Raw genomic sequence first — 25,322 nt, 5'->3', positions numbered from 1 at the left:
TTGCCTATGGCACTCGTAATACGGCGGGCGGAATATCCGTTACATTTTACGGAGTATCCCATGCGCCAAATTATAAGTCAGGCCCTAAGACAAAAAAATTAGTAAATGTCCTCCAGCCCAGCCTTGGGAAGAGTCTAGCACCACACAAGGCCACTCACAGGCATTGTAACACACTCCCATAGAAAGTAATGGAGGCAGCTACTTAATATACCATCCCACAGGAAATTATGTTAAAATGATTTAAACTTTCAAATTGTGTGTGTGTGTGTGTGTGTGTGTGTGTGTGTGTATGGCTGAACAATGATGCACTTTAATAATTACATGTCACTAGTTAAATTAAGTTAATGTATTTAAGAAAATAACTTTGTAAACTTTTATTTATTAAAAATGAAGATGTAATGTACATTAATTAAACACAGCTTGTAATTACATTTGCTAAATGCTGAATAAAAATATAATTGCAAGACAGGGTATATTTATTCTGTTTTGTTTAAAAACTAATATTCAATTAAAATGGAATATTTAATTATTTAGTAAACAGGTTCCAGAGGTGGCAGCTCAAGCAGCTAGACTACATCTCGTTCTTTAATCATTGTCTTGATTCTTTCTCCTAGGGAGCTCGCCACCAAGGTGGCCGAGATCTGCACCTACTTGTGGAAAGCCACAAGTAGTTTTGTTTACACTCGTATATTAGGCTAAACCCCTGGTTTCAGGGGGTGGAGATATGTAAGTCTACAATTAAAGGTAAATTTACACTTGGGATGATGACTAGCCAAAATAAGTACATTTACTCCAAGGGGTAAGATTACATTTACATGTGTAAATTTACTCATGTATAAAATGTACGTTGGTGAATATGTAATGTAAATGTGGGATTCTTGTAAAGCGCACTGTTACTCTACCCGAGTGTCCTGGCGCTGTAGACCGCTGGGGAACCCGTCCTGGTGAGCCACACCACTCCACTAATAGGACTCTCAATGTCTAGTCAGAGCTTTTTCTAATAAGGGTCCTCCTTTTGAGTAGGGCTAAAGTAAAGACGGAATATTCTTCACCTGGAATGACTGATACCAGGGAAACCATATCTTACTATTGTCTGGTCACAGTCAACATTATCTAATGTTGGAGGCACCCACAGGACTTAGAACAGCCACTGTGCCCCCCAGTTCACGATAGCTACTCAATCCAGGGATGGACCTCAAAGACTACAAAACACCTCTAGTGCACTACCGTCCTGTGAAGAATTCTCTACTTTCTTTAATCTAAAGACAGACAACATCAGGAAAGATCTCCTCACTGATCTAAGCCTTTACTCTAACCCCCACAGCAAAACGCCCCTTGATCTAAAAAACAATGCTTCGTGGTCATCCTTCGAAACTTACTCGGAAGAAACTATTGGCAAGATTCTAAGTACACTGATGCACTCCAATAACCTCACTGATCCTCTACCCGCAAACGCTGTAAAGGACTTTATCCCATTGCTTCTCCCGCTCTGGACCAAAATCATTAATAGCTCACTTCAACAAGGATGCATCCCGGACTCCCTCAAAGTGGGACAGGTATCGCCCATACTAAAGAAACCCACAGCGGACCCCACCGAGCTGAACAACTATCGCCCTATCACCAATATCCCTACCTTGGCCAAACTCTTAGAAAAATGTGTACACCTCCAACTGACAAAACACATACAACGCTTTCACCTCCTCAACTCACACCAAACATGCTTCCAAGCAGGCCACAGTACGGAATCAGCCATGACACACATAATTGATGACGCGCTTCAAATTCTTGATCAGAAAGGTACTTGCCTCCTCATCCTACTCGACCTCTCATCAGCCTTTGATACGGTCAAACACGAGAACTTACTCGATCTGCTGAATCTCAGAATGGGTATATCAGGGACAGTACTCAAGTGGTTTACCTCCTTTCTGCATAACCGGACTCAGAAATTCAAGAATAACAATACTATGTCCACATCTGTTCCTTTAACACTAGGTGAGCCACAAGGATCCTCCCTATCCCCTACTTTGTTCAATCTAGTCATGGAACCACTCACCGCACTGCTTCAAGCATCTAATGTGCAATTCCACATGTACGCAGACGATACCCAGCTCTACCTTAAAATACACACCCCTGAAGACATCAAACTACTCAACACAACACTTAGGAGCACACAGACTTGGCTGGCAGAGAATCATCTCAAACTTAACGCTCTAAAAACTGAATTCCTCCTAAAAGCACCTCCCACCAAAGCCCCCATCACTCAGGCCTGGCTTAATCATCTCACTGCACTCAATGTTCAACCTACTATCGTGGACTCAGCGAAATCTTTAGGCATAACCCTCGATTGCAATCTCAATATGCATCATCATATCAGCAATGCAACGAAAGGAGCTAATTTCCAAATCAACACATTGCGGAAGCTGAAACCTTTCCTCCCTGCCAATGACTTCAGAACTGCAGTCCAAGCCCTAGTTATCCCTCGATTGGATTATGGAATTGTTGCCCTCTGTGGCCTCCCCATATCGACAACCGCACCATTAAAAGCCTCTATTAATGCTGCAGCCAGACTAATCACAGGCTCGAAAAAACACTCACACATCTCTCCCGACTTAAAATCCTTGAACTGGCTGCCATACAAAGCTAGAATACACCTGAAAATCGCATGCATGACACACAAGGCTATACACCACAACTCTCCCAGTTACCTCGCTCAGAAACTGACAATCTCGGGTGGCTCAAGAGCCACATGAAGCGCAGAAAATCTTCTTTTGAAACCTCAAAGATTCCACAAGAAAAAACATATAAACGCTCCTTCTCAGGGATGGTGCCAAGGATCTGGAATGCCCTTCCTCCAGAAATCAGACTTATCTCATTCATGGCATCCTTCAAAAAAGAAGTAAAATCTCTCATCTTAGCTAAATTCAGATGAATTTAGACTAAAGAAATCTTGTCACTCATTATTTTTTCCTCCAATGACTAGGTACCGCTGACCACCTATGCACCGTTGCTACCTTACCTTGTTTCTATTGTTTAACCATTTGCTCATCTTTGCACAAAATGACTTGCTTAATTATTACTCCTTTGTCTTTTTATCCTATTTGTGTGTAAAGCGCTCTGATATCCGCAAGGATCTTGTTCGCACTCTATAAAACTTTCAAAATAAATAAATAAAATAGAACTAGGATTAGGGTTCAGTCTTGTCTTTAAAGTACAATATCTCTGACCAATTAGCTGTTGAAAGATGGTTCAAGTGGTTCCAGAATCAAAGTGTCTATGTATGGGTCTTTAACATAAGACCTAAGGTGAAAGGTTAGAATCCTAGTGTCCCTCTGTGGCTTGAAAAGGGGCCATAGGATCTGTGGAGGCTCGCCACACTTAGTCCTGGGATATCTTCTATGCAGCCGATTTCTTCACTTCTCTTTAGCTATCTGAAAGATCCTTGTGGCTTCTGGGTTCAATTCACTTTCTTGACCTATACTTAGATTTGTTACCTGGGAATTGCCCTTTTACATGTCAGGTTCCAGCTCCTCTCTATGAACTGGGCATTACAACTGCCTCTAATTCATACTAAAAAAACATAATGATCACTAACCTTGCAGAGTGCACTATGACACATACCACAAAGAATATCAAGTTTCCTATCAATTGTGAAGGGAAGTTTCAATTCTATTAAGGAAACTGTGCAGAGGATTAACTTTCTCATAAGCCCTAGGGAAAAAACAGCATTGTTTTAAGCAGACATTCTATTTCAGTCATCAGTGCTTGTAACTTCCTGTGCCCCCTCTTTCGTCATGTGACAAAGACAAACCGATACGTCATATTTAATCTTCTTTGGTGTTTTAATTTCCTGTATATAAGAGATCGATCATTAGTGATGTGTTTTCCTGTATGCTTCTGTACGAAAGTCCCAATGATCATTCACATGGTAATTTGTTTTACCAAGGCGCCATAAACCAACAGCAGCATTAGCATTATAGGCTTACACTACAGTTACGTAGGTCCGTCATTAAAGTGAACATTTTCTTTTGCCACTTCTGTCCCTCCCAGGGTAGATATCTGATTACGTTCAGTCAGTGGGAGGCATAATCCTCATCTCCATGTCTTCAGAAGAAACTAAACTTTCCTTCACAATAGCTAGGCAGTTTTATATTCTATGTCAGGGCCGGAGGCGAGGATTAGGCTTGTTCAACGCTTACTCACCACCAGCGCCTTCATATCTATGACTGGTTTAAAGTAAAACCTTTTAAAAGTGAAATCCGAAGACCAGTCAGCTGCGCTCAGGAAATCCTCTAATCGAGCTCCCCAGGAAAAGCCTTCGGTGTCAAACCCTCGCTAGCTGAATGTGCAGCAAATGTTTTGAGTCAATCGCTGTTTCTCTTGCATGTCCCAGCAGAACCATCTTGCAATACGGGGAGAGGAGAAAGCATTGAGTGCTTTCCTGATGGACATCAGTGATTTTCTCGCACTTGGCAGGTGAAGTTCCTCCGTCATACTTTCATAAGCCTGAATGAACTTTACCTCAAACAGTTTGGGAATATCATTGAATGCAGGATAGGAAATAATCCTAGAGCTGGACTTAGTTCCTTTGAAAACATTGAAAGTGACCCCCTTCTGGGGTGAATACTCTACCTGTAATATCCAGTACTCTGACATCTGTAACACTTCTGCAAGATGCGGCATAAAAGCATAGCCAACTTACAGGCGAGTTCTTTCCTGGACAAGTATCTTTCACTCTGCCGGGAGGGAGACAAGTTCAGGGCTGTATTGTCACCCCAAAGGGCCTGGGGTTCAGAAGGGAAAAGCCTTACTCCCCTCAACAATTTCCTAAGCAGAGGGTGTACCCCAAAGACCCATTAATAGGAATGTGGTCCGCTGATTTAGTGGAATGGAAGGTGCTTACTGACCTGTCAGACCTCCCGTCTGAAGCCAAGCATGATAAAGTTAGGACCAGCACAGGACAGGACCTCTGCAGTATCCATGTCCCTTTGCAAGCACCAACTCCTCCCATCGATGCAGACTTGTAACTCTTAACTGGAGAAGTGTGGCTCAATGGTTAGAGCGGCAGACCCTGATGCAGAGGTCTAGCCCGGGACCAGGGTTCAATTCTCCACCTCGGCGGGTCTTGGGCTCAAAAATTCCATGGACCTGATAATTCTCGCCTCGGTGCCTATTCCAATCATGGAGTCCCACTCTGCCACTCTGGGCAATAGCTTGCTTAATCTCCACTACGGCCCCCGCAACGCTAAGGATGCCTGGCCTCCACCTTGGGGGTGCCCAGGAGTGGACACCTCACAGGGAAAGCCAGGATGGGTTGCACAGCGGTATTCGTACAAGCGCCTTGAGACCCTTGCGGGTGAGTAGTGCGCTATACAAGTATCAATTTACATTTAATTTAACTGCATTCAGCCCGTGCCCTACTGATGAGTCATTCTGCCTGTTCTAAACAGCCCTGGAATTTTTTAGTGATCTTCACATGTTGTTCATGATAAGTTCCGCTTGCTGCTTTCTCACCTAAGCAGACAACCTTGCTATACTTGAAAATGGAGGGAACGTTAAGCTGGATTCTTGGCCCCAGTCATGTAGGAATGCATCTGTAGCTGCTGCTTCCTGGCCCAGTTTCCAGCTGAAGTACCCCTCTACCTGGTGGCCTAATCTCGAGGTGAAGAGGTCCTTCGAGAATAGTCCCACCTTCTTGAGATCACCTTGCATATTTCCTGGTTCATTTTCAATCGTCTCTCATCTTGAGAGGGCAGATAGTGCCAATCTGACTCATTCTTCGATGTCCCAAGAAGATATTCCGTCATCACCGAAATTCTGTTGACTAGGTATAAATACCATAAGTTCTTGGACAAATCCGTAAGAGCCTTGGATTTTGTACCCCCAAGATGTTTGATGTAACACACTGCAGAGATGTTGTCCATCTTCAGCAAGAAAAGGCAATGTACTCGTTCTTTGGTCTAACGCAAAGAAATCCAATAGAACTTCCAGGCAGTTGATATGGAGTTTGAATTCTATTTTTTGACCATTTCCTCCCCTGCATAGCTCCCCACATCTGGGTTCCCCAGCCACTTCTAATGGTGTGTGACTCTATGACTAGGTCCGAACTGAACCAAAAGATCTCTCTCCTGTTCCATGCTTGATATGGGAGAGCCACCACTGTGTTTCTTCCTCGGCATCCTCTGACAGAGGAAACAGCTCAGTGTATGGCAGTCCCTACAGAGATGGTGAGCCTTCAGTATATGCAGCGCTCTGCAGTGCAAACCAGAAAAAATGGGTTGGATGGAGAATAAGAGGAAACCCGCCAGTCGATCAATCTGGATCAGAGAACTTTGTGGGTCTGGGCAGGGTCTTGCGTAATTTGTGTCAGGTTTTCTCTATCTGCTTTAAAGGGAGGCTGAGTGTAGTCTCGTTGGAGTCTTTAAAACAGCAGAGAAATGTCATTCTCTGAGCTGGTGTCAAAAGTGATTTTGCCCTGTTGATGATGAATCGCACTTTTTCCAACAAATTCACTGTCATTTGGAGATTTCTCTTCAAGTTCATTGGCCACTGATCCATAAGTGGAATGTCATCAAGATAGACGATGATGTGTATGGCCCTGGACCTGAGGTATCCCATCACTGACCTGAGCTTCTTTGTCAAGCACCACAGTGGCGGTAAAAGGTAGAATGGAAGAGTTGTGAATTCATAAGCCTGATGTCTACTGGTGAATTGTAGACATCTGCGATGAAGAGGGATGATGGGAATCATCAGGTATAGGTGGACCATCCAGTCCTGCTGGCTTAGGAGGTCCCTTAAGTGGTGCATTCCCTCCATCTTGAAATGGTGAAATACTAGCCATACATTGAACTCTCTGAAGTTTATTACTTGGCGCTGACTCCCATCAGTTTTTTTCGACTAGGAAATGGTTGCTCACAAAACCCTGGGGGTGGAGGGTTGTCTCGGATATTGTGTTTTTCAAGAGCAGTGCAATCAATCAATCAATCAGGGAATTGTAAACACGCCACTCACCCGTGAGGGTCTAGATGGCGGTGAAGGGGGGAAAGGGGTCTGCAGATCTGTTTAGCCGAAGAGCCAGTTCTTTAGGGATTTCCTGAAGGTGTTCAGGGAGGGGGCGAGTCTGATTTCTGCCAGTAGCTCTTTCCAGGTCTTGGCTGCAATTTGAGAGAAATATCTTCTACTTGCTCTGGCTCTGTGGATGCGCGGGATTGTGGCCAGTGCGAGGTTCGATGATCGGAGGTTTCTCTTGGGTACATGGAAGTTGATTCTGTCATTGAGGTATTTGGGTCTGTTGTTGTGTAGGCATTTGTAGGCGTGAGTGAGGATTTTGAAAGTGACTCTTTTCTCCATGGGGAGCCAGTGGAGACTTCGTAGGTGTTGGCTGATGTGTTCGTGTCAGGGGATGCCGAGGACGAGTCTGGCGGCGGTGTTCTGTATTGTCTGGAGTTTGTGGAGTAGGGACTTGTTGATGCCGGCATAAAGTGCATATCCATAGTCCAGTCTGCTGGTGATGAGCGCTTGGTGACTGTCTTCCTTGACTCAGAGGGGATTCACTTGAAGGTCTTGCGGAGGATGCGGAGGGTGTTGAAGCAGCTGGAGGTGACGGCGTTGACCTGTCGGTTCATTGTGAGTGATGAGTCGAGTACGATGCTGAGGTTCTTGGCGTGGTCTGAGGGGGTAGGTGGGCTTCCGTGGCAGTCGGCCACTGGGTGCTGTCCCAGAGGGGTGGTACAGAGGACGAGGACTTCTGTCTTCTCGGCATTAAGCTTCGGGCAGCTGTTGGTCATCCAGACTGCGATGTTCTGGAAGTTGAGTTTGGCAGTGGTGGGGTCTTTGGTGAGGGAGAGGATGCGCTGGGTGTCATCGGCGTGGGATACGATGTAGAGGACGTGTTGTCGGATGATGGCTGCGATGGGGGCCATGTAGATGTTAAAGAGGGTGGGGCTCAGTGATGAACCCTGTGGGACTCTGCAGGTGATTTTCGTGGGGTCGGAGAGGAAGGGTGGGAGTCCGATCCTTTGGCTTCTTCCAGTGAGGAATGATTGGATCCAGTCCAGGGCTGTTCCTTGTATGCCTGCATCATGTAGTCTGGTGACTAATGTGCGCTGGGAGACTGTGTCGAAGGCCGCTGATAGGTCGAGTAGGATGAGGGCTGCAGAGTGGCCTTGGTCCAAGAGGGTGTGGATGTCATCTGTGGCGGCGAGTAGGGCGGGCTCTGTGCTCTGGTTGCTTCAGAATCCGGATTGGGACGGGTCATGGACGGCTTTCTTGTCAATGAATTGTGTCAGTTTTCTGTTGACTGTTTTCTCTGCAACTTTGGATGCAAAGGGGAGGAGCTAGATGGGCCGATAGTTCTTGAGGTTGATGGGATCAGCTGTGGGCTTCTTGAGCAGGGGTCTGACTTCTGCGCGCTGCCAGTCATCTGGGAAGGTGCCAGTTTTGAAGGTGGTGTTGATGGTACATTGTAGTTTGGGGCGATGGCGGCCGCGGCTCTGTGGGAGATGTGAGGGGGGCAGGGGTCGGTGGGGCCCCCGAATGGATGCTTTTCATGGTTGAGGTGGTGCCTTCGGCCATGATCGATGCCCAGTTGGAGATGGTGGGCTGGCTGGTATTTCTGGGGAGCGGGGGGCAGTCCGTGGCTCCTGGTGGATGGTCGATGAAGTTGTCGTAGAGGTTTTTGATCTTGAGGTGGAAATAGGTTCCAAGCTTGTCGCAGAGGTCTTGGGATGAGGTGATGTCTGTGGGTTGGTGAATTCTTGAATGACACTGAAATGTTCCTTGGAGTTGGTTGAGTTGGCCAGGATTTTGTTGTGGATTAAGTTCCTCTTGGTGGCTCTGATCTGGTTGTGGTAGTCCATCATGGCGTCCTTGTAGGTATTGTGGTTTTCGGTTGTCTTGGTGTTTCTCCAGTTCTCCAGGCGTCTATAGGTACGTCTGGCTCCTAGGAGAGCAGTGGTGAACCAGGTGGCTTTCCTGGGGCATTGTATGTCGCAGTTGTGTAGCGGGGTGAACTCGTCTGCGCAGTTGGAGATCCAAGTGTGGAGGTCTCTGGCTGCGTCGTTTGCATCGCTTACGTCTGGTGCCCAGATGTGGTTGTCTTGGGTGAGGGTGGAGTTAAGTTGCTTGTAGGGGAACCTTGCTCCAGTTCCTTCGTGGTGGGCCTGGGGCTGGTTTGGGTGCCTTGGGTTTGTGGATGGCGAAGTGTACGCAGTGGTGGTTGGTCTATGTCGGCTGCGTTGGATGGCTGAATTGGACGCTGTTTCCTGCCTCAAAGATGGTGGTCGAGGGTGTTTCTTGCTCTGTGAGTCGGTGTATTGACAAGTTGTTTAAGTCCGATGCTGACAAGGTTGTCACGAAGGAAAGTAGACTTGGGGTCCCCGGGGTTGTCGAGGTGGAAGTTAAGGTCTCCATTGAGTATATAATTTGTTGAGGTGATGGCATGGGGTGTGATGAAGTCGGTGATGGTGGTGGCAAAGGGGACCTGGCTTTCAGGGTGGTCTGGATGTGGAAGTGCAGGAGTTCGGCGGAGGGGAAGGTTTTGCTGGAGGTGGTGAGGCAGAGGGTGCTCTTGTTGGCGATGGCGAGGTCCCCTCCTGGATCTTCAGGATATTAGGAGGCGATCCTTTTGTGAAAGGTAAGGGAATGGGGTTGATGTTTTTTCTACAGGGATCTGTAGAATTCAATATGGAAGCCTTGGATGGTTTGAGTGACCAATGTGGCTGAGGTCAGGATGCACCAGTTGTGTACAAAACTTGCCAATCTCCCCACTACCCTTAGTTGGGAAGCAGGGGTAACACTCGCCCCTAAAGCTTCCTTTTGCATTGCTGCCAAAGAAGCCTCCCCTCTAGCCCCTGTCTTGGCGCTCTTATGGAGGGAAAGAAACCCCTGGTCTTGCCAATGGCTTTGTTTTCGAGCTTTGTTCTTCGAATGGGGCTTGTAATGATAAACAGCTGTTCGAGCACCTCTGGCACGACTGGCCCCAGAGAAAACCTTGGGTGTAAGTAACTTTTTTATCAAGGCCTGAGCATGGTCAAGCAAAGTAAAGGTGGGTGCAAATTTCCTTACTTTTTAATGAAGGGGCCGAAATAGTGGAATCCGGGTGGCAATGGCCCCGCCTCCGTGGGAGCAAGATCTCCTGATTTAGGGTCTATTTTAATTAAAAAGTGATCTACACTGTTCTGTGGAAATGGCGCAGTTGCCATTTCCCAGAAAGACCACTGTCCTTTGAACCCATATAAGATATATTGTCTGGGATATTAGGGACCCTGATTCTTTGCCCCTTCTACCATAACTAAAATCTTGGGCAAGGGTCCAGCTATATCAAGGAGATTGTCCTGGCCTGAGCACCAGGAGCGGTTGATACCTCTTATTGGGGTCCTTCACCTATTTTGCTAAACAAAGTGCACATTTTACCATCAATTTAGGGTGCAACCCTGTAAGGTGGGAAGGGTACACTCCGCCCTAAGGCAATTGCGGACCTCTTTATCTGAGGCAATCTACTACATATGTAGCTACCTTTCCCGCAGGTGCCCATTCTGAGGATCAGGGGAGTAAGATATCCACATAAATTAGCTTGTTGTATGTACTGGTGTTGTCATTCCTACCATTATCTGGATCCCTGGCTTGTGGCAGAGGGTCTGAAGAAGGACTCCATTGCCTAGATGGTCCTGCATCTCTGTCCAAATCCCCTTGGTATTCATCCCCGTCAATAGGATCTGGGGCTTTGGGGTTTTGGGTGTAGGATAAGGTCAACCAGTGCTCTGGCTCTCTGATCCTGTAGCAAGGTGTAAGGGTTCCACACAGGGGTTCAAGCCATGAGACAGAAAGGCTTGTTACAGCCTGTAAAATGCATCAAAGTCTATACCTCGCTCAAGCTTCATATCCTGTCTTGCTTTGGTCGTTATGCTTCCAGGTGACCCCCAGGAGAGGTTCAGGGTAACTACCTGTCAGCTGCAGATTCTTCTTCTCGTGGGGTGACATGGATGCAGTGACTGTAGAGGTTTCCGCAGCTCTGTAAATTATTTATCCCAAGCTAAGAATGCAATGTATTCTGGTTCCAAGTAGGAGGCATCAGACATTGAATGCTGCTGGAGCAGCGAAGAAAGAGAGGGCACATGAAGTCATAAGCACTGATGAGTCCTGGTTCATAATTGGTTAAAACAATGTTGGCCGATTCACAGAATGAATTTAAGACTCAATCCTAAACTTACTACTATTTTGGTATTCACAGAATGCACTTACTACTTTTGGCATTCACAGAATGAACTTACTACTTTTGGTATTCACAGAAGTTAGGATTTTGTCTTAAGTTTGTCTTAAGACAAACTTAAGACAGACTTAAGACAAAATCCTAACTTCTGTGAATACCAAAAGTAGTAAGTTCATTCTGTGAATGCCAAAATTAGTAAGTGCATTCTGTGAATACCAAAATAGTAGTAAGTTTAGGATTGAGTCTTAAGTTCATTCTGTGAATCGGGCCCCTTGTTCCTTTCCTTTTTTTTATTGATTTTTTCACTTGAAAAGATTACTTATTACATGTCATGGTATTTCTTCACATAATACATTGCACATTACATACAGTAAATAAAGGAGGGAGCGAGCTAAGACATAAACCTGTACATTATAACCATTCAATATGTACAAGGAATAGCATCTGATATCGCAGTACAATATTACTTACATAGGATAGGGCAAGTGCAAATACAATAAATAGAATAATCTCATGTAAAATTCAGTGATTAGCATGATCAGCAGGCAAGGATCGCCGGATAAGAACAAAGTTACGTTGTCCCTACCTGTCTTGGCCTGCTGACCCCTCGCTACTGCACCCCTAAGAAAATGTGGAGGCTAACCGTTATTGATTTACCAGTGCTGCAATAGGAACCCAGATTCTCTGCCCCAGCTCTTTTTTCCTTCGTCCTCTTGATTTATATACCAAGGATTATTTATTGTAAATAGCCAGCATCCTCGACCGCCAGCTAGAGAAAGTTGGGGGTCACTATTTATCCATTGAGAGGTAATGCATAAGCGGGCAATGGCCATTGCATTGAACAAAACCCCTATCTCTGACCTCACCCTCTTATCTGTCTCTGTGCTATTTGATAATCCCAGGATTAACAGAGCTGGCATGATTGACTTAGAGAACCCTAAGACCATAGTTAGAAAATGCTCAAGATCCTGCTAAAAAACATCCATTTTAGGACAAGAGTAGAACATGTGTATGGTATCAGCTGCCTGTAAGCCACATCTATTGCATTTCCCTCCCCTCGTCCCCCGCCTCCATTTAGCTGTCTTTGCTGCAGTGTAGTAAAGATCAAAGACAGACAAAGTGTTGGCTCCTAAGACTCCCAGTTAGCAGCATCTGGTTAGCCAGCTCCAATGAGTCCTCAATATTGATTACTTCCTCTCCAAGCCTTCTCTTCCACTTTGCATTCTGAGCATCAATATCATATGAGTAAGCCTGAATCAAAATTTGATAGATTTTCCCGACCCGCAGTGTTGTCTCCACTAAAGGTATCTTTTCTAAATTCAGAGCAGCCCTGTTTGCATTTACCCCCCAAAAACTCTGTATCGGCAAAAACTTAAAAAAAATCTCTTATCCACCCCAAATTATTCCTGTAGATTTGAAAACGACAATAAATTGGCCTTCCCTATAAAAATCGCTCAGAGAGCTAATTCCATTTCTCCCCCATCTAAAGGTGACTTGGTCCTGAAAAATCGGTGGGAGGGTACCTGGAGTGGAGAGTGGAGTATATACATTCAAGTTTGGAATCTTCAATTTCCGCTGTATCTGTCTCAATACCTTATAAGTAGCTGTCAATATTTTAAATTTGGTCTTCTTATAATAGCTGGGTTCCAATATCCTGCCCAAACAACCCTTGGCTTCGCTCTCCAGCCCTAGTTCATATATAGTCAGTCTGGCCTCACCTGAGATTTCAGTCTCATCCCTCACTAGCAGAAGGCCCATGTGTTATAAAATAGATGCCCAGTGGTAGAGAAGAAAACTGGATATAGCCACCCCCGCTGTCGTGGGAAGGTCATCCATTTGGCTGCACTCCTTGCTCTGTGATACCCCATAAGAATCTATAACATATCCTCTCTATCCTTGCTAGGACAGAACAGGAAAATTCTAGAGGGATAGTTCTAAAAACATATAAAAGTTTTGGGAGAACCAACATTTTGATAACATTGCTTCGTCCATATGAAGACAAATGCAGGTGGTCTAGCCTCTCCAATTTTTTGTTTACATTTTCTATTATTGGGGCGATATTTAAATCAGGAATTTTGTCCACAGCAGCTGTAATTTTGACCCCCAAACAGGTTACCTCTTGAACAACTGGGAGTCCTGCAGAGCAAGTATTCCCTGAGCAAAGAATCTGAGTGTTCTCCATATTTAATTTATACCCTGAGAGGAAACCCAACTGTTCAGCTCGAGCCTTCACCTCTGGAAGTGCTGAAGCGACATCAGTGGTAAGTCGGCCGCATATGCCAATACTCTATAATCAACATTGTTGACCCTCACAGCCTTGATATTGACATCCCCCTCTAGTTTTTTCAGAAAAAGGTCAATATAGAGAGCAAAGAGCAGAGGAGAGCACAGGCATCCCTGCCTAGTACCTCTGCTGATTTCAAACAGATTTGAGTCCTGCCATGAAATGCGAATTACAGCCTTAGGTGATAGGTACAATGCCTTAACAGCCTGGATAAATTCCCTACATATCCCCTCCCACTGTAGGACAGACCACAGAAACTGCCAGGAGACCCTGTCCAACGCTTTCTCAACGTCCAACAGGACTACCCCCAGCAGTGATTCGTGGCCTGAGCGCAGTCAAGAAGGGCTATGCTCAGCATACATGATCTGTTGTGTCCCTACTTCGAATGAACCCAAGTTGACGGATTGAAACCAGAAGAGTGATGATCTTACCCAACCTGGTTGCTAGTATTTTTGAATATATCTTGCTGTCACAATTTATAAGTGATATGGGTCTATATGAAGCTGACATTAACTCCGGCTTCCTTTTTTTTTTTACTCAACTATAGTTGTCCTCTGCCATGAATTGAGGATGTAGCCCTTTTGGGCCAGCTGGAATAGTGGTGTTATATCTTGCAACAAAGGCTACGAAAATGCTCTATATACCTCTAGGGGAATGCCATCAGGACCGGTGGCTTTGCCCAGAGCTAGAGAAGTTAAGGCAATTTGCAGTTCTTCCCAAGTGATCGGGGCTGCCAGGATTTCATTTTTAAAAACTGTGACCTCCTCCATTTCTAAATCTTTAAAAAAATCTTCTAGAGATTTTACCCCTGGTGAAGTCGCTCCCTCAGTTTAAAGCTGTTTATAATAGTTTTGGAATACCTTCATTACTTCTGATAGGGAGTCCAGAACCAGATCTAAATGATCTTTGATCTTACAAATTTGGTTGGTCACTTCCTGCTGTTGCAGTCGTTTTGCCAAAAAACCCCAGGTATTTTTCTCCCAGTTCGTATAGTTCAGACATAAACTGCAAATATTTAGCTGCCACCTCCGCTCCAAAATAATGATGGATTTTAGATTTAGTGATCCCAATTACCTGTTGGCAATCCTCTACATTTTGACCCTCAATTATTGTCCTCATATGTTCAAGCTCAACTGTCCTTAACTGCTCGACCCATTTTTCAATTTCCTCTTGGAGCGCTTCCTGTCGAGAAATAGAAAAGCTCAGGGTCTCACCTCAAGCTCCTGCTTTAAAAGCTTCCCAGACAGTGGTTTCAGAGGCTGTGCCTCTATTAATATCAAATAATTCCACCATCCACTCAGCCATATGATCACGGTATGGTTGATCGTACAGGAGTTTCCTTTCAAAGGTCCAGGGCCGCCGAGCTCTTGTAGCTCCACTTAATGGAATTTCAGTTACTAGAGGATTATGATCTGAAATGATCCTCAGGAAGCTCTTGATTTTAGCTATTTCAGCCAATTGGTTAGAAACAAAAAAATAATCCAACCGGGCTAGTTTGTTATGAGGGGTCGAGTAGAAAGTAAACCCTGGTTCGACTGATCTTACACCAGCTATCAACCAACCCGTGTTCTCTCACCAGTCCTTGTAGGGCCTTAAAAACTCTGACTTTCCTACCTACCCTGGTATGGTACATTAGTATTCAAGTTAAAATCACTGTCTAAGTGGATATTAAAAATCACCACAGAGGATCATGGGATGTGGCCATAAGATCAATTAAACATTTAAGTGATTCCATTTATCAGGATCATCTAGATTAGATCCATAAATAGAGCAGATTGAGAGTGGGGCATTATTAGCTGCTAAATTATATTCTGAGATAGCCCAACACCCCAATTTGTCTTCTTTGACTCTTTTACCAAATCCCATACCACGTCTTGCTAAAATCGCCACCCCTCTAGTTGTTGTCCCTTGCCTTGTGCAATATATCAAATCAAAACCTAATTCCCTCAACCATCATTGTTTGCTCCAGGGTATATGGGTCTCTTGAATGCACACTAAATTGACCTGCATATATCGGAGGCTCTTAGCCAACATGCCCCTTTTTTATCATTGAGGCCACATATATTTAATGAGCAAATACGGATTTTACTCGCCATCCTTGTGCTTAAGATTCTTAAGACCAGATATTTCCATAAGGTACATTTGATTATGAACAATCATAGAAATCATTTCATTCCTCCTTAAATGAGTAAGAGTGCTATAACACATATAACAAAAAGAACCAGTCCACAACTGCTTACCCCTCTTCCCCACTTACCTCCCCTCAAGACCATAACCTACCTCCCCCCTCCTCTGCCCACACCACCCCTTGCAAGTGACTAGACCTTCCAGGTCCGGTGATTAAGTGGGTGCCCTCTCGCATTCCCGCCTGACTGCATTTCCAAACACCCTAAAAAGACAAGAGAATTATGATTAGAGAACGAATAGTGCCATTATTATTGTTAATTCCCCTCACCATAGATAGCATTTAGTCAAGACATTGTAAAAACTCCTTAGCCTGAATTTCTGATGAGAAAAAATGATGGGGTTCGCTCCAAATTACTTTAAGCCTGGCAGCAGTCAATAAGAAGACCTTACTCCAAAAAGGTTGGATCAGCTGGCGAAGTCGCCAGCGACATTCCACTGTGGAATGCCAGTAATCATGCCTTACAAAAAAAGTATGTCCATTAAAAGATCGCTGTCGGTCTGGCCGGGCTAGATCATAAATTGCCTGGCGCAGAAGAAAATTCCCTAAATAAATCAGAATAACCTGGGGTTTATTCCCTGCTGACAGTGAGGGGTTCTTCTGCTTGAATGGGAACCTGTGTGCACGCTGTATTTCTTGAGCCCAGTCCCAATTTTCTAGCTCAGGGAGAGCCCCTTTGAGGAGATCAACCATAAATGTTAAAGTATCGCCCCCCCCCCAACCCCTCCGGAACACCCAAGCCTCTCAAGTTATTCCGTCTCATTCTGTTTTCAAAGTCCTTTAGTTTCTGTACTAGGACATTTGATTTTCCTATGACACTGTCATTTCTCTGTGAGTTGAGGCTTAATTTTCCAGCATGTTCACCCTGCTCTCCACTTCATTCATTCCTACCACAAACTCGGAGCAAGTCTAAGAGATCTTTCGGATGGGTCCCTTCATCTTCCTAAAGGCTGTCTGAACTCTCGGACTCTCAATGTGTGCTTCTTCCCTATGGGCCATGATAAATTGGTATATAGATTCCAGAGAGGCAGGTTCAGCAGCTCCCGTAGTATTACGTGCTGCTGATACATTTCCTTCTAATACTGGGGAAATGGAATAGTCCCAGAGAAGACCATGGGTCTTTATTTCAGTTTTTTGCTGCCTCTATCACAAAGATTCCTCTCCTTTTTAACTGTGGCAGTATCAATCAGAATCTCATCTCGCCCCTCATTCAAATTGCTGGAATCCGATAAATGGCCCTGACTACCAAGGCGGACCAATCTGAAATGTCCGATAGGGAGAAAAATGTATCTCCGTCTTCTGCTTCAGCAAGTTGCAAGTAGCAAGTTCTCGACTTAACTCATCTGCATTTGCCTTATCAATAGGAGCAGGCACCTGGCGCAGCTCGGACACCCCAGCTGTGGGTAAATCATCTTCATTCTGTGGGGGAGTGTCCCCCCTTTGCCATCAGACCCTCCTGGAGCCTCTACTGCCCCTCGTACCACTGCACTGTCAAGACTTAAAGTTTGGCTCACCTCAGAATCCGTGAGCGTCAGCTGTAGGTTTGTCTTGGAGAGTGTGCCGTCCGCCAAGTGTAGGTTGCTGGATCCAATATTTTGATCTTTTGAAGCTGAGTTTGTTGAGTTTGCGGGGATAGGATGATCTGGCCCCAAAGATGCTTTTCTATTAGGAGTCTTTCCTGACTCCCTCATAATAGTACGTGGGGGCTTCTTGAAAAAGCCAGGCCAGGCTCCTTCCAGTTCTGGTGCTGCAGCTCCATTTGCAGTGGAGCCTAGGTCCGCCTTTATTGAAGATTTCTTCACAGCTGAGCCGGCCTCCACATGGTTTTTAACCACTTTAGCCGCCTTAGCTGTAGGCATTGCCGGGATGCGAAACAAAAGTACCCCGCCTCCAGCCACAGTAGTGCAAGACGACTCCAAAAGCGGGAAAATTGATCTGCATGAATCAGGAATAATCAGAGAAATCTCCCACCGTGGTCTGTTCGTTCCGTGCAGACACTTGCTGTCTTCCTCGGCATATTGTGCAGCAGGAGAGATGGAAAACACGGTTGTGGAGTGGATCAAGCGGGAGGGCTCCCATCGGCCGTGATCACTCAGCCGCCATCTTGCTGCCTTTTTATGTTGTTCCTTACCTTAGGGTTTATGGGAAAGTTAGTTTGTTTGCCTTATAATGTTTCCTATGGGTTGCTGGAGAAAATCTTTCCCTCTGGTCTTTACATCACTTAACAACGACACATCACACAAATATACATACATGGCTATGTGCTGGCTTCTGGGCAACAGCCCAGTATACAATGTTCACCATTAACCCAGCTAAATGTAGCAGAGAGTGACAGCTTTTGTTATATTTCATGTGGTGTTACCAACAGCACAGACCTCTCAACTCGCTCATCTAGTTGAGGGAACCACATTTGATTTTGCAGGGCTCTTTTGGTGACTACCATACCACGGTGTGTTTCATGGGCAAGCTCGATGGCCGGCTGTTTTAAGCTTTGTGGCAAGAAGGACTTTGAATGTATGGCAGTGGCTCAGGGTCTAGAAGATAGGCCTGTTAATACTAATGTGGGCCTTTTAGCAGTAGAAAAAAACATACACATTCTGTCTGCTCAATTCTCACACATTTTCTGTTTCTCACCTTAACAAACCAGAGAAGGAATGTTTCCACTTGCTAGATCAGTTTTCTGTTGCGGTAGTTGTGGCCCTGCGCTGCAAGTATAAACCCCCTCACATGCTTATGTATGAGAGGTACTAGGATACAATGGTAGCAGCTTCTATATTCTTCATGAAATCTTAAGGAAAGCATGGTTAAGGTTCTCTGTAACAAATACAGGACCCTAGTGTGTAAAGAGCATTCAACACTCCATAGACAACCATATAAAAAGACCATTCTACACTCCATAGACAACCATGTGTACAGACCATTCAACACTCCATAGACAACCATGTTAACAGACCATTCTACACTCCATAGACAACCATGTGAACAGACCATTCTACACTCCATAGATCGCCTTGTGAACAGACCATTCAACACTCCATAGACAACCATGTGAACAGACCATTTTACACTCCATAGACAACCATGTGAACAGACCATTCTACACTCCATAGATCGCCTTGTGAACAGACCATTCAACACTCCATAGACAACCATGTGAACAGACCATATACCTTCCACAGACGGCCATGTCATCAGACCATGTACTCTCTATAGATGACCATTTGAGCAGACCATTTTACACTCCATAGACGGCCATGTGAACAGACCATTCTACACTCCACAGACGACCATGTGAACGGACCATTCTACACTCCACATACAATCATGTGAACAGACCATTCTACACTCCATAGATGGCCATGTGAACAGACCATTCTACACTCCATAGACAACCATGTGAACAGACCATTCTACACTCCATAGACAACCATGTGAACAGACCATTCTACACTCCACAGACGACCATGTGAACGGACCATTCTACACTCCACATACAATCATGTGAACAGACCATTCTACACTCCATAGATGGCCATGTTAACAGACCATTCTACACTCCATAGGTGACGATGTGAACAGACAATTTAACACTCCACGGACGGCCATGTCAACAGACCATTTACACTCTATAGATGACCATTTGAGCAGACCATTTTACACTCCATAGACGGCCATGTGAACAGACCATTCTACACTCCACAGACGACCATGTGAACGGACCATTCTACACTCCACATACAATCATGTGAACAGAACATTCTACACTCCATAGACGGCCATGTGAACAGACTATTTTATGCTCTACCGATGGGCATATCAACAGGCCACTCTACACTCCATAGACGGAGATGTGAAAAGACCATTCTACACTCCACAGATGACCATGTGAAAAAACCATTCTACACTCCATAGACAGCCATGTGAGCAGCCCATTACACACTCCATAGACGACCATGTGAACAGAACATTCTACACACCATAGCCGGCCATGTGAACAGAACATTCTACACTCCACAGACGACCATGTGAACAGACAATTCAGCCCTTCACGGACGGCCATGTGAACAGAACATTCTATACTCCACAGATGATCATGTGAATAAACCATTCTACACTCCATAGACAGCCATGTGAACAAAGCCTTCTACACTCCATAGGCGACCATGTAAACAGACCATTCTACACACCGTAGCCTGCCAAGTGAACAGAACATTCTATACTCCATTGATGATCAAGTGTGGAAAATGTATAGAAGGTACTGGCAATTTTGGGGATTCTATATAGATCAACCGGTTGCTAAAGAGGTGCTGAAAGACAAACCTAAAATTTAAGACCTAATGGGATATATGAATATGAGTCTGGACACTAATCAGCATAGATATTCTAAAACAGACTTTGCTTCAAATCAGTAATGTAGGAAGGAATTAGACTGGTTAAAACTATGTGAAGATATATTGCATATTACCCATGTGCATTTAGGGTTCACCCCTGTATTCATTTTGTTTGCTGAGTTATTATAGCAATAATTCTTACATTTTGTGTAGAACAGCGCATATTAAATATTAGTTTGTTCTAAAATACCACTACTTTTGTGTGTGTGGTGACTTTGGGGTTCAGGTTGGTGTGCCACATTTTTACCTGCAGATGAGATATAAACTAATATGACACCTAACACCCCTTCTCACTCAAGAATAACTCAGAGAGAGAGATATGAGACACACTTGGCAAGTTTGCTTTTCAAGGTTGTAATTTCTTTGTGTGGATGAGGAAGTGTACCAGGTGTGAACATAATTTGGGGAACACGACAACATGGTGCGATTACCCTCTCTTTGCTGAAGCACAATCATGAGAGGAGAAGCAATGCTTTGCAAGTCAGTGGAGGCATCTAGTTGCGTGGCTGTGTGCTTGAGCAATTGGTTATAGCTGGGCAAGTAAGTAAAACACTATAGGAAGTAATGTACCATTGGTTACAGCTGTGCACGGTAAGTAAAACCCTACAGGAAGCAATGTGCCATTAGTTACAGCTTTGCAAGGTAAGTAAAACACTACAGGAAGTAATGTACCATTGTTTACAGATGTGCAAGGTAGGTAAAGCACTACAGGAAGTAATGTATGATTCGTTACAGCTGTGCAAGATAAGTAAAACACCTCAGTTAGTAATGTACCATTGGTTACAGCTGTGCAAGGTAAGTAAAACCCTACAGGAAGCAATGTGCCATTAGTTACAGCTGTGCATGGTTAGTATAACACTACAGGAAGTAATGTATGATTGGTTACAGCTGTGCAAGATAAGTAAAACACTACAGGAAGTAATGTACCATTGGTTACAGATGTGCAAGGTAGGTAAACCACTACAGGAAGTAATGTACCATTGGTTGCAGCTGTGCAAAGTAAGTAGAACACTGCAGGAAGTAATGTATCATTATTGCTGTGGGGTTTTAGTCTGTGCTGGTGCATACGGCACAGACATTGGTACAAGGTGGTCAGATGTCATCTAATGGTAAAGCCCAGGCTCAAGACTGTAACCCTTCTATAACAGTAAGTAGTGTGAGTTGAAGGCAGCTGTACAGAATCATAACACTGCTAACTCCAGATCTCTTCCCTTCTAGGAAGATTCCAAAGCCTGCCTCAGAGTAGACCTGCGGCATCCACGCCTAAGGAGGAGCTGGCGCTTGAGAGACTGAGGAGCTTCGATCTCGAGTGGCGATATGGGCCTTGTACTGGTGAGTAGTTGCGGAAAAGATACGCTTGCCTCGACCCTCGTTTCCAGCCGGCTGGATGAGGCGTAAATTTGACTACCCACTTTGTCTGGCGAGATACAAGTTTTTAGGTAAGGCCATTGCATTCACATAGGGCCCATCTCATTTTCAATCTTTTGTTCTCTTTATCTCCTCTTTTCTCTATCCTGGTCTTTCCTTTGTATCTCTACAGTCCCTTGTCTATGCCTTGATGCAGCGTGAAGGGGATATACAGCAAAATAGAAGAAGCCAGCATAAAACACCAATAGGGCTCTTAATGCTGATCACTCCTTCCTCGTCCATGAATAGCCAGCGATTTGTATCGCGATTTGCACTGAGGGGACATTAGGGAATTGAACCACAAGGAGATTAATTGATTTGCCCTGGATCACCATAAGTGGTCATGTCCCGCTAGTGTCAGTTTTTATAGTAGACCACACTGTCTTCTGTTTACACTTTCATTTTTTAAAAGCTATGTGTTATATTAAGGGACATGTTTCTTAAAGCCTATTTTAGAAAAACAGTATTAATGCAACAGAGCCCCATACTGGGGTGGAATGCTGCCCAGAGGCATTACCAATAATCAAAATCTATTCAATGGCTTGCATCCATCACTTTTTGTATTTCAAAGCCAAACACCAGGCATGATCAATCAATCAATCTGGAGTTTGTATAGCACAGCTACTCACCAATTAGGGTTCAAGGCGCTGAGTGAGGGGGAGGGGGCGCTGCTGATCTATCTGGGTATGGAGGTTCAGTCGAAGAGCCAGGTCTTGAGATCCTTCCTGAATTAGGTCAGCGACGGAGATTGCCTAAGGTGGAGAGGCAGGATGTTCCAGGCCTTGGCAGCGAGGTAGGAGAAGGATCGTCTGGTCTTGTGGCTCCATGGGACAGTGGCCAGGGCAAGTTGGGTGGAGCAAAGTTCTCTGGCGGGTATGTGGAATGAGAGGTGGTTGTTATGATATGCTGGTCCTATGTCATGGAGAGCTTTGAAGGCATGTGTGAGGAGCTTGAAGATAATTCTCTAGTTGATTGGGAGCCAGTGGAGTAGTTGACGGTGTTCTATGTTGGGCTTGCTGCGGGGAATGTTGAGGACCAGTCTGGCTGCGGCGTTTTGAACATTCTGTAGTTTTCTGGGCGATGCCGGCATAGAGTGCGTTGTCGTTGTCCATATGACCCTGTGGTGCGGGAGCCCCCGTCCTGCGGCCTGACGAGCGTCCAGGTGCCTTTGACGGGGTCTATCGAGCCAAGGGAGGCTCCCCCAACCTGGCTGGGATCAGAAGCAGGGACCGGGCCAGGTGTGGGGGTGGCTGGCTAAGTCCTTTCCACTGCGTAGTAAGAGTTTGGTCCAGTCTGCTGGTGATGAGTGCGTGGGTGACTGTCTTTTCTGGATTCTGTGGAAAACATATGCTAAAACTTTTAAAATAAAAAATAAAAGAAATGTTTTTCAAAGCAGGTAGAGCGTGTGGAAGAAGGATGAGGATATGGCGTTGATCTGCCGGTTCATAGTGAGCGAGGAGTCCAGTATGATGCCAAGGTTATGTTGTTGGTCCTTGGGGGTGGGAGAGGTTCCCAGTGCAGCGGGCCACCAGGAGTCATCCCAGGCTGAGGGGGCGGTTCCCAGGATGAGTACTTCTAACTTGTTTAAGTTAAACTTGAGGCAGCTATCTTTCATCCAATTGGCAACAGCCTTCATCCCGCTGTGAAAGTTGATTCTGATGAGTGTGGTTTCGTTGGTGAGGGAGAGGATTAGCTGGGTGTCAGCATAGGAGACGATGTTGAGTCCAGGGTTTCTGATGATGGCTGCGAGGGGGGCCATGTAGACGTTGAAGAGGGTGAGGCTCAGGGAGGAGCCCCGGGGCACTCTGCAGCTGATATCTGTAGGTTCTTAGGGGAATGGAGGAAGTCTGACTCGCTGTGTTCAGCCAGTAAGGAAGGAGTTGATCTAGTCCAGGGCCTTATTGCGGAATTAGGTAATACGGGTGGGATGGGAGACGGTATCGAAGGCAGCCGAGGGGTCCAGTAGGATGAGGGCTGCTGTTTTGCCTTGGTTGAGGAGGGAGCGAATGTCGACGAAGAGAAGTGTGGTCTCGGTGCTCTGGTTGCTTTGGAAGCCGGATTGGGAGATGTCCAGGAAGTGGTTCTTTTGAATGAACTCGGAGAGTTGGGCTTGATGGCCTTCTCAATGACCTTGGGTGGGAAGGTGAGGAGGGAGATGGGTCTGAAGTTCTTGAGGTCAGTCGGTTCAGCGGATGGTTTCTTCAGCAGGGGTTGATCTCGGCATGTTTCAAGTTGCCAGGGAAGGTGGCGGTTTCGATGGAGCAGTTATTGGTGTGTGAAGCTGCGGGATAATGGAGGTGGTTGTTCTATGGAAGTTGTGATATAGGCAAGGCTCTGATGTGGCTCCGGAGTGGATGCTCTTCATGCCCTTGAGTGTGTCATCTGTGGTGAGCGGAGTCCAGTTGAGCAGAATCTGTTGTTCTGTGGCATGGTTGCGTGCGGTGGTGACCCGGGTTGTGGTAAGGTCTTGGGGCATAGAGTCCTTGAGTGTAGCTTGTCAAGTATGGCAATTTAGTCTCTGCATTTAAGGCACAAAGAAATATGCGTTATTGAGTAGGTAAATCTGTGTGTTTTTATATAATGCATACAGTATTTGTACTTAGAAATAGTAATAAAAGAAAAGTCTGTGTGTGTTGTTTGCATAGATTGACTCTTTTGGATCAAGGGCAGCAGAGATGGCACAAAAGTGATTCATTCAAATGCTTGAATGAAACCAAACCCCTGCCAATTACTTTGGTGTTTTAATTTAATCATTTTATAAATTTAGCATGTCTGTGCTTGCCAGAGAGTGACAAACCATATGGGCTTTGAGCTGCAGTGGTTCTCCTCTTTGTGTGAGGACTCCAGCAGATCCCCCAACTCCCCACTGCCACAGAGGGGTTTTTCCAAGGTTCATTCATAGGCCCGCTCAATGCACCTCCTCCATTGTGGACATTGTCTCCTCCTTCAGCTTTTCCTACCACTTTGAAGCTGATGACAAATCAATCTTCTGCCTTCCTACCCCATCCTCCTACTTCCGATCACATGTATCTAATGGCCTCGCTCCAGTCCTGCACTGGCCGGCCATCAGATCTCTTAGGTTAAACTCCTCCAAAACTGAGGTCCTTTATAGTCCATCCCCTCCTCACCCTTCTCCCTAACTAGCTCCATCTACTTTCCTCTTGACTTCTAGACTTTCCTCTCCCTACTGGCAGTCTCTGCAATCCCTTCAACCATTGAAAGTGCATGGAATCACTTATCCCTCCCATTGCAGTACATCATCAAGCGGGCCTGATTGTAAGAAATATATGCTGATATCTCTAGTTCCATACTACCAAGACAGTAGTGAATTCACTAATAAATTAGTTTATTGTAACAGTCTGCTTGTGGTCCCCTCAGCAGTCTTTTATTTCCACTGGACAAAGTTCTCCAAATACCACCACGGACTACCTTGCCAACGTACTGCCCGACTGTTCTCTCACCAGGAAGCTGCGGTCCATCACTGAGAACTTGTTGGCCACTCTGAAATCAGCTTCGGTAACATCCTGATCTGGATCTTTCATCTTATCAACCTCCTTTAACTCACTTAACTTGTAATGTTGTAGGCTGATATCTACTGTACCTGGGAAGGTATAGACTGAGATCTACTGTGCTTGTGAATACTTATAATTGATTACATATTTTATTGTAAAAAAACACATACATTAACCATCTGTTTCTTTAGATTAAAAATAAAATCACATAAAAGCCCCCTACCACTCTCACCTCAACTGTAGAACCATGTTTCAGATATTGGTTGCAAAGTGATTTACAGCAAAGAAGAGAAACGCAACCACAATTCCCTCCTCTGTCTAGAGTGACCCCATCTGC

The 25,322-nt window shown here is 45.2% G+C and overlaps 1 protein-coding gene across 5 annotated transcripts in view; it reads left to right on the top strand.

Moving 5' to 3' along the window:
- The window catches only part of POLD4 (DNA polymerase delta 4, accessory subunit), a 709,379-nt gene that overhangs the window by 657,165 nt on the left and 26,892 nt on the right, over window positions 1-25,322 (top strand). For all 5 annotated transcript variants that reach the window (XM_078658940.1, XM_078658888.1, XM_078658868.1 and 2 more), the window contains one exon: window positions 21,285-21,398. In XM_078658940.1, coding sequence (XP_078515066.1) covers window positions 21,285-21,398 — 114 coding nt within the window. The remainder of the gene's footprint in view (window positions 1-21,284; window positions 21,399-25,322) is intronic.

This window comes from Lissotriton helveticus, chromosome 1_1 (genome assembly GCF_964261635.1).
Source record: "Lissotriton helveticus chromosome 1_1, aLisHel1.1, whole genome shotgun sequence".
Taxonomy (NCBI): Eukaryota; Metazoa; Chordata; class Amphibia; order Caudata; family Salamandridae; genus Lissotriton; species Lissotriton helveticus.
This window is presented reverse-complemented; position numbering and strand designations above follow the sequence as displayed.